Raw genomic sequence first — 10665 nt, forward strand, 5'->3', positions numbered from 1 at the left:
CTTTGCCAGAGTGTTGACCTTCAAAAAGGAACACAGATCTGCAAAGTATAAATACTGACGTTAAACAAATAAGCTGTCTGATGGATGTGCTGGTTTCATGCTTTAACATTCCACAGTCAGCCTTCTTATTTAGGGGCAGATTTACATAAAAATATAAGGATGATAAAAATTCTTGACTGTAGTCTTCAAGTTCTGGTTTTGGCCAAGTTGGATTAAGGTCACCACAGACTTTTTATCACAGAATATACTTAAAACTCTATGTAAAATCACAAAAGTTATTGCGTAAGAACTCTGAAAAGCAAACAGACGGAGGCAGATGGGAAAAAGGAAACAAAACCTAGAGGAGAAACCCCTACAAATATGAGTTTTTACTACATTTCTCCTCTAATCTTGTGATTTTGAATGGGTGGGGTGACCAAAGTTACAGAACTGTGTGGGGGCTGCTCATCATGCTGAAAACCCAACAGATGACCCATGTTTTTCACTAGGAAACCTGATAAAAGAGGCCTCTTTGGGCAAAGCATGTGAGGAAATTCCTGCATTCTCTCTCTCTGTTTTTAATTTCAGCTGTGTTGCAAGAGTAGCCTCAATTTTGAAACTATGAGGCAATAGCATGAGAGACAAAAACTTGGAGATAAAATTCACTTTCTGAACAGAGGATGCCAACATGCAGAATGTGTGTGTGTGTGTGTGTGTGCGTGTGTGTGTGTCTGTGTATATGTAAAGGGGTCAAGAGGAGAGTTTGGTGTATATTTTTTTACATAAGAGAGCTAGGGAAAGAAACAAAGCCAGAGCTCACTCCTGAGCTGTACATATGTGGAGCAGACCCAAGGAAGTATCACAAAGGCTTGGAAAACTAAACTACAATTTTAAACACCGCCTAGGTCTTAGACTGACCTCTGAATGGCAAAATCTCATACTAACTTCTGAGTGGTACGTTTGAAGGACAAACACAACGCCGTATATTAAAGGCTTTGAAAATTGAACCGACATTGGAAACATTGCCCATGGAAGGCAAGAGGAACTACTTGTCTGATGCTATGGATTGACAGTGTGTTCAAACAAACAAAGAAGCAAACAAAAATCAATAGTCTCCAGATAATTTTAATAGGATCTAGAGTCTAAATAGCATAACATGAAAAGTGTCCAGAATGAAATCTGAAATCATTTAACATATACAAAAATCAAGAAAATGTAATCAATTCTCAACAGAAGAGATGATCAACAGAGACCAGCCCTGAGATTACCCAGATATTAGAATTATGAAAAATATTAAAGCATCTATTATGACTATGGTCTATAAGGTATAAATAAATTTAAAATAAATGGAAGAATAGACGTTCTCAGCAAACAAATATAAGCTATAAAAATGAAGCAGAGAAAACTTTTAGAACTGAAATATTGAATTGAAGCTTAAAATATTAGAAACATTTAACATCATACTGGGAGTTCTACCTAGTGCAACAAAGAAAAAAGGCAAGAGAATATAAAGTAAAAAATGAAACCTTTTCTATTTACATGCAATATGTTTATCTCCATAATAAATTCCAAAGAATCTACAATAAAAGCTTCTAGAACTAATAAGGGAATTTAGCAAAGTCAGTAGGTAAGTCAATATACATTACTTTATTTCCATGTATTAACAACCAAAAATTGCAAATCAAAAGTAAAACAAAAAGCATCATTTATAACAGTACCAAAATACAGTTTTGAGTCTAGTAAAATATTTACAAGATCAGTATATTGAAAATAAAACGTTAATGAAAGTAATCAAGGAAGACATATATAAATGGAGAAATGAACTGTGTTCATGGATTGGAAGACCAATATTGTTAAGAAATCAGTTCTTCCTAAATTGTATCATAAATGCAATCTAAATCTGAATTCCAACAGAATTTTTTAGATGTTAAGAAAATTATCTACAGTGTATATGCAAAGAAAAAAATTGTAATAGACAAACACTTTTGTAAAACAGCAAAGTTTGAGGGCTCATAATACCAGATTTTAAAACTTACTATAATTCTATGTTAAATCAAGACCATGTGGCATAGGTGAAGAAACTTGTTGAGCAATAGAACAGAGCAGAGAACCTGAGAACAGAATCACACATATATGGTCAACTGATTTTTGAAAAATTGTGTAAAGGCAAGTAAATAGAGAAAAATGGTCTTTTCAACAAATATCAAATAATTCGGAAACAATTGGCTGTTCATATAATAAAACAAAACAAAACCAAAACCAGTGATCCCAGACCCATACCTAACACCTCATACAAAAATATACTTAAATTAATCATAAATTTAAATACAAAATCTGAAACTGTAATATCTCTGAACACTCATGCCGTCCATATAGACCATGTGGAATTTTCTGCCCTATTGTAATATAAAATCCAAGTCACCTTCTCAGGTTTCCAGAAGAGTGTAGCATCTCAGCCTCAGGTACTGAAATTTGGTGTTTATGTAAGGAGGTCCCAAGGGGGTATACTATCAAGACTTGAACACACTCATTCTCCCTGGATTACTTTCTTCAGATACCGTTGGGCGTTTCTCATGATTTAGTCACTGGTGGCAATGAGGGAGCAATTAAAGTTAACCCCATTTGCCAACCCAAGTCAGATAATAATAGTGAGATGCTGTGAAATAGAAAATATTACATCTCTTCCTAGTGTGCTTGGTTGGAGAATGGACTCCAATTCTGACCTCAAGGATTCATGCTTCTTTTTGTGCCTGTCTCTTACATGTTTATGTTTTTGCCTGTGGTGACATTTCAACACCTGTACTTTAATTGCATAAACCTTTCTGGGAATTCATAGATGTCTACAATTAGCATCACCATTTAAGACAATATTTAATAAATAATTAACAGTTGATTAATTTTTATGTACGTGTTCTTCCAGAAAATGCATCTTTGTGTGTGTGTGTGTGTGGTTACTACCCACTGGATGTCCATAGCCACTCTCTGCAAATTAAAGGGGACACAAAAATGAAACTGAGTTCCTGTTCAGAATAGTCAACACAACGTTAAGGCAAAGAATGAAGTTGAAGGACTGACACTACCTAACTTCAAGATTTACTTTAAAGTTACAGTTATCAAGACAATTTGTAATTCATAAAAATAACAGGCATATAGATTAACACAATAGAATATAGACTCCAGAAATAGATCCACAAAGAATCTGATCTTTGACAGGTGAACAAAGACAACATAAAATAGCAAAAAGAAAGCCTTTTAAACAAATTGTGCTATAACTGGATATTCACATGTAAAAAAAATAATATCTAGGTCGGGCGCGGTGGCTCACGCCTGTAATTTCAGCACTTTGGGAGGCCGAGGCAGGCAGATCATGAGTTCAGGAGATCAAGACCACCCTGGCTAACACGGTGAAACCCCGTTTCTACTGAAAATACAAAAAATTGGTGGGGGCTGATGGCACGTGCGGGTAGTCCCAGCTACTCAGGAGACTGAGGCCAGAGAACTGCTTGAACCTGGGAGGCAGACGTTGCAGTGAGCTGAGATCTTGCCACTGCATTTCAGACTGGGCGACAAAGCGAGAGACTCTGTCTCAAAAAAAAAAAAAAAAAAAAAAATGCTGGCATGGTAGCTCACGCCTCTAATCCCAGCACTTTGGGAGGCCAAGGCTGGTGGATCAACTGAGGTCAGGAGTTCGAGACCAGCCTGGCCAACATGGTGAAACCCCATCTCTACTAAAAAATACAAAAATTAGCCAGGCATGGTTATGGGCACCTTAATCCTAGCTACTCAGGAGGCTGAGGCACGAAAATCGCTTCAACTTAGGAAGTGGAGTTTGCAGTGAGAGACTGAGGTTTTGTCTCAAAAAAACAGATAAGTAAAATAAAATAAAATCTAGACAAAATTTATACTCTTCACAAAAATTAACCCAAAATGGATTCCAGACCTAAATATATTAAATGCAAAACTATAAAATACCTATAAAAAACACAAATAATCTAGATAACTTTGGATTTAGTGATGGCTTTCTAGATAAAACATGAAATTCATGATTCATAAAAAAGAATTGTTAATCTGCACTTCCTTAACACTAAAATTTCAGGTCTGCAAAATACATTGTCAAGAGAATAAAAATACAAGCCAAAGACTGAAAGCAAATATTGGTAAAAGACACGTATAACAAAGAACTATTATTATTCAAAATATACAAAGAAGTCTTAAAACTCAATAATATTAAAAAAAAACTTTGATCTTAAAAGGCCCAACTATCTTAGCCAGTACTCCACGAAAGAAAATATACAGACAACAAATAAGCATTTGAAAAATGTTCCACATCATATGTCATCAGAGAAATGCAAATAAAAACAACAATGAAATACTGTATACATCTACTAGAATGGCAAAAATCCAGAACACTGACAACACCAAATGCTGGGGAGAATATGAGGCAACATGAATACTCATTCACTGCTTGTGGGAATGCAAAAAAGTACAGCCACTTTGGAAGGCAGCTTGGCAGCTGCTGACAAAACTAAACAAATTCATCATATGATCCAGTGAAAACATTTTTTGGTATTTACCAAAAGGAGTTGAAAACTTATGTCCACACCAAAAACCTGAATAATATATGTTTACAGAGGCTTCTCCATAATTGCCCACACTTGGAAGCAATCAAGATGTTCTTCAGTAGATGACTGGATAAATAAATTGTGAGAGTTTGTGTCTTTATGGTAGCACAGTTTATATTCCTTTGGGCATATATCCAGTGCTGGGTTGAATGGTAATAACTAATTTGCATTCCCACAAAAAGGGTATAAATATTTCATTTTATCCACAGTCTTGCCAGCATCTGTTGTTTTCTGACTTTATTAATAGTCATTCTGACTAGTATGAGATAGTACATCACATCATTGTGGTTTTCATTTGTGTTTCTCATGATTCATGATGCTGAACATTTTTTCATGTTTGTTGGTGGCTTAAATGTTTGGGGAAGTGTTTGTTAATGTCCTTTGCCTATTTTTAATGGGGTTATTTGTTTTTTGCTTGTCAATTTATTTAAGCTACCTATAGATTCTGGATATTCAGTCTTTGTTGGATACTTAATTTGCAAATTATCTTCTCCCATGCTTTTTCTTTGAGCCTCTGAGTGTCCCACTTTTCTGTTTTTGTTTTTGTTGCAGTTGCTTTTGGGGACTTAGCCAAGCACTCTTTGTCATGACTGATGTTGAGAAGAGTGTCTTCTATGTTGTCTTCCAAGATTTTTATTCTTTGAGGTCCTACCTTTAAACTTTTGATCCATTTTGAGTTCATTTTTGCATAATTAACACAGTGACAAGTAGAGGTCCAGCTTTAATCTTCTGCATCTGGCAAGCCAGTTATCCCAGCACCATTTATTAAATAGGTGGTCCTTTTTCCATTGCTTGTTTCTGTTGGCATTGTTGAAGATCAGATAGTTGTACGTTTGTGGCATTATTTCTGAGTTTTCTATTCTGTTCCACTTGTCTATGTGTCTGTTTTTGTACCAGTACCAAGTTCTTATGATTACTGTGGCTTTATAGCATAGTTTGAAGTGGGGCAGTGTGATGCCTTTAGCTTTATACTTTTTACTTAGGAATGCTTTGGCTATTTCCGATTTTTTTTTTTGGTTCCATATGAATTTTAGAATGTTTTCTTGTAATTCTATGAAGAATATTATTGGTAATTTGATAGGAATAGTATTGAATATATAAATTATTTTGGACATTATGGTGATTTTTATTGTATTGATTTTTCCAATACATGAACATGGAATATTTTTCCGTTTATTTGTAGCATCTCTGATTTCTTTCAGCAGTGTCTTGTAGTTTTCTTCGTAGAGATCTTTTACCTCCTTGGTTAGCTCTGTTTCTAGGTATTTCATTTTCTTTGTGCCTATTGTAAATGAGATTCTGCTCCTGATTCACTCTCAGCCTGGACATTGTTATTGTATAAAAATGCTATTGATTTTTTTACATTGACAAAATGAAAGGGACACAGAAGCTGTGAATAACTTGGAAATATTTAAAGGTAATAGGATAATTAGTGTGCATTGTCGTATATCTAAAGGGAATCAAAAGGGAAGAAAACTTATTCCATGTGTGGTGTTTGGAACATTGAAACCTACATCTTTTATTAACTATAAGGGCAAGTTTCTGACAATTTGAGTTCTTAGAAATAGAATGAGATACTTTTTCTGAATTTTATAATACACTCATCTATAAAACAGAGGAAAATTTACTTTTGGAGACCCTGAAGTAAAAAATCTTCTCCATTGTTTTTAAGATAAAGAATGAATACACCTACGACTTCTTTTTATTCTCCAGACCTAGTTCACATTTGGTTCCTTTCAGTTTCCGGAATATGCCATATTATCTTAGCTATCTGAATTTTTATTTATGCTTTCTTTCAGGTTAAACGGTCTAACTAAATCCTATCCCTCAATTGCCTGGTGAAATTTTATTTCTTCTAAGTGTCATTTAAAAGTTACACCATTGGGAAAACATTTCCAATTTGTTGGGCTAGATTAGGGCTTCTGAATACAAGCTTTGGAAAAGCCACCTATAATTTATTTTATTTTATTTTTTTCTTTTTCTTTCTTTCTTTCTTTTTTTTTTTTTTTCTTTTTATACATAGTCACACTCAGTTGTCCAGGTTAGAGCAGGGCAGTAGTGTCATCATGGCTCATTGCAGCGTCTACCTGGTTGAGTCTGGTTAAATCTACACTCCCACCTCAGCCTTCCCAGTAGCTGGGCTGGGACTACAGGTGTGCACCACCACGCTCTGCTGATTTTTTTATTTTATTTTATTTTATTTTTTGTAGAGACACAGTTTCGCCATGTTGCCTAGGCTAGACCACCTATAATTTCTAATAGTACAACTTGAGACTGTGAGCTGTACTATAAGCCAGAAGGTAAACCAACTCAAACTTATCTTCCTCTTTATCCAAAGTAACAGTACAGTGTCTGAAACATCAAAGTACTTTCGAATATTTTATGAATGAATGAATGTATAAAACAGGATGTTTAACTAATTTTTATAACAATTAATTCCATACCTAATAGTCTCAAATCACAAGTGTGGGCAGACACAGTCACCTTTCCTCTGCTTGAAAACTGTAATGCCAAATTTTATTCATAAGTTATTCTCTTCGACTGGAGAAGAATTACACTAGCGTTGGTGTTGAGAGTTGTAGGTACCCAGTATTCTGCTATTTTCAGTGCTGAGAAGGCAGGGCACAACTCTCTGTCTGGTCTCAGAACCACATTTGAAGCTGGTCTGCATCACAGGTCAGCCTCCACAATTTTAACTTTTCAGGTTAGGTTTCTCCAGCATCAGGTTGGCAAATAGCCTCACTTTGACAGTTCTGATGGATGCGCTATAAAGCTATGTCCTAGATTTAGATATGGTAACATAGAGACAAATAACCCCAAGATTTCCATTTCTCAGAGAAGCAAGTTTTTGAGAAAAGACACAGTTACATTTGGCATTTCCCCCACAGTCTAATTTTTTATTCATGTCCATCCTTCCACACTGACATATGTGACATTATTAGCATGCAAAATTAATTGTGTTACTTTCCTGCTTGAAAACTTTTAGCAGTTCCTCTCACTAAAATAAGGAGTAATGTCTTATAATGACCAGGGTTGGTTCAAGAACTGTTTCTGCCTACTCTTTTATCCTTGTAGCATAATTGTATTACCCTGAATATTACATGACCTTCTGGGGTTGCACAATCTTCTTCCATTTCCTTGATGAGACTGCCACCTTTTAATTAGTCCATATTTCCTATATGAGCTCAATCCCCAGTGATTTAAGGGTCTATGCAAACACCACTCTCTTTGTTAGCCCTTATTTCACTTATTTGTGTATATGACAATGTGTAAGACAGAGCAGTGGATTCAGAATCACACCTAAGACAAGTGTTGTAATTGTGGCCATCTTCCCTTACATTATATAAATGATGAAAATCGAGTGAAATAATCACTGTGAGAGGACTCTGAAAAATGAATGTCAGATTGCAATGAATAATGGAATATAGGGGAGATAAAAATATGTAGGTTTGTCCTATACTTAGGAACTATAGTGAACATTGAAACTTCTTATATCAGCTCAATAATGCAAAACAGCATCCGAAGACTATTGACCTGCCAATAATGAGTAGGATGGTTTGAACTGAGGAGAGACACAAGGCAATTATTTAGAATATCATGAAAATTCACACTTAGAAGTTATTAAATTCTGAGAAGCAGAAAGATAATAACCTGGGAGCCAAGAAGACATTTTTTAAAGAAAATTGACATAAAATGACAACTGTTTGTAAATTATAAGACAAAAGAGTATGAACCACATGGAAGCAATGCAACTTAGCAGGATTTATGGCTGTCATAAGTTTCTTCATAAGCAGCCACAGATGTTTTTATGTTTATGACATAAAAATAAAGCAATATTGTTTGGGCTGCTTTTATACAAAATTGTTGCTATCAGGTATAATAATATGAATATCTATAATGCATGTCTATAATAAGGCTATAATAATTTTCTAGTTTTGATCTGTTTTTTGTTGACCATTACAGATTTGGAAGACTTTGATTATGTTCATTATAGCAAATGAAATAAAAGTAAATTATCCTGGAGCTATCCAGAGGACAATGACACAGTCATGTTGGGACTGAGGAATCTTGATGTTTAGAAGGAATTTCTCAGGAGTCCTTATACCTATCCACAATGATAGTTATCACTTTGAATAATATCAGAAGTCCTTGAGCCAAACTTTCTACTTTCAATGACTTCTTAGGATTGGGTCTTTGAGCATTCACTCAAAAAATAAGCTTTATTTGCTTAATGAGAAATAGTACTACAGCTTTCCATGAAGGAATACTGTAAATATTAAATAAAATCATCCACTTAAGTGATAGACACAGTGCTTGCTATTTCATCAAATCTGAATGATATATGTCACCACTATCATCTTCATTATCATCTTTATTGTGATTATCATTGTCATTTGAGTTGTTATTAATGAAATAATAAAAGCAGGCTTTCTTTAAACCTCAAGAGTTTTGATTTTATTTTTAGTACTTCTCCATGCATACTCACTGGAATATAAGTTCAATGGAAGTAAACTGGAGGAATATTTTGGAAATGTGTTACATAAAAGGGCGTCACTGTATTTTGATAAACCTGAACAATAAATCTAACATATTACATGTATGATCAAAATGAAGGCTGATTTTGATATGACAACATGACACTAATTCTATTCATGAACATACTTTGCTGTCCAGAATTTTCTTCATGGCAAATTTGACATCCTTATTCCTCAGGCTGTAGATCAAGGGGTTTAACATGGGCACAACAGTTGTGTAAAACACAGATGACACTTTCCTTTGGTCCATGGAGCTGACAGATGATGGCTGCAGGTACATGAATGCTGTAGATCCAAAGAAGACAGCAACAGCTGAGATGTGGGAGCTGCAAGTGCTGAAGGCTTTGGACCTACCCTCAGTGGAGCGAATGTGGAGGATAGTGGCAATGATAAAGATATAAGAGGCCAGGATAGTTAAGGCAGGCATCAGGATGTTAAATGCACTCAAGACCAGAACTAGTAATTCATTGATGTAGGTCCTGGAGCAGGAGAGTTCCAAGAGAGGGAAGAGATCACAAAAATAATGGTTAATCACGTTAGTCTTGCACAGAAAGAGTCTCAACATAAAGCTGGTGTGAATTGTAGATCCAAGGATGCCTAAAATGTAAGCTCCCACTGTGAGCCGGAAGCAGAAGTGATAGGACATAATGACATTGTACAGCAAGGGACTACAGATGGCAACATAGCGGTCATACGCCATTACAGCCAACATGTGACACTCTGCAATAGCAAAAATGCTGAAGAAATAGAGCTGAGTCATGCATTCAGGGTAGGAGATGATGTTCTTGTCTGTCACAAAGTTTACCAGCATTTTTGGGGTAATGACAGTGGAATGGCAGAGATCAGTGAAGGACAGACTGCTGAGGAAATAGTACATGGGGGTGTGCAGGTGAGAACTGAGCCCAATCAGTATGGTCATGCCCAGGTTGCCCACCACTGTGACCACATAGATTCCTAAGAACAGGAGGAAGAGGGGAAGCTGGAGTTCTGGTTGTTCTGAGAGCCCAGCCAGAGTGAACTCAGTCACTGGGGAATGGTTTCCATGATCCATGTTCTTGTCACCAGTTTCTAAGTTTTAAAAAGAGAAATTGAATGTGTTTGTGTGTGTGAGAAATTATTTGTAGATCATTACATATTCTATACCTTATCAGAGGAGAAACATGATGCAGTGGTCTCTTGAACCTCTCTTGCTACTGTGTAACAGTCAATAATTCTGGTAGACCAGAGAAGGAATTGCAGACATCAAACATATTAAAATTTAGTTCATAACCTTTTAAGAGAAAACACCAATTTTTAAATTTTTGAGCTCAATATGAAAGCAAGCTACTGTTATTTCAGAGGATTCTTTTCTTTCCTACCATATTCTCTAGGATATAAATACGTCATGCACATCAAATGGCACAGGGATCAGAATTTCATTTTACTCAGAATAGGAAAGAGAACCAAATGCTCTTTATAATTTATCAATATAGAAGTCCTGGCCAGGTGCAGTGGCTCATGTCTGTAATCCCAACACTTTGGGAGGCTAA

General features: G+C 35.6%; 1 protein-coding gene across 1 annotated transcript; it reads right to left on the bottom strand.

Annotated features, from left to right (window-relative positions):
• Positions 1-9029: 9029 nt before the first annotated feature.
• LOC108301086 lies at positions 9030-10395 on the bottom strand. The gene has a single exon (XM_017524146.1). The coding sequence runs from the start codon at positions 10185-10187 to the stop codon at positions 9252-9254; it is 936 nt and encodes a 311-aa protein (XP_017379635.1). The 5' UTR covers positions 10188-10395; the 3' UTR covers positions 9030-9251.
• Between the last annotated feature and the right edge of the window lie 270 nt (positions 10396-10665).

This window comes from Cebus imitator, unplaced genomic scaffold (genome assembly GCF_001604975.1).
Source record: "Cebus imitator isolate Cc_AM_T3 unplaced genomic scaffold, Cebus_imitator-1.0 Scaffold0, whole genome shotgun sequence".
Lineage (NCBI taxonomy): Eukaryota > Metazoa > Chordata > Mammalia > Primates > Cebidae > Cebus > Cebus imitator.

What these genes read in the sequence shown, in the direction of transcription:
- LOC108301086 (XM_017524146.1), bottom strand. Translation starts at nt 10,187, where the DNA reads ATGGATCATGGAAACCATTCCCCAGTGACTGAGTTCACTCTGGCTGGG.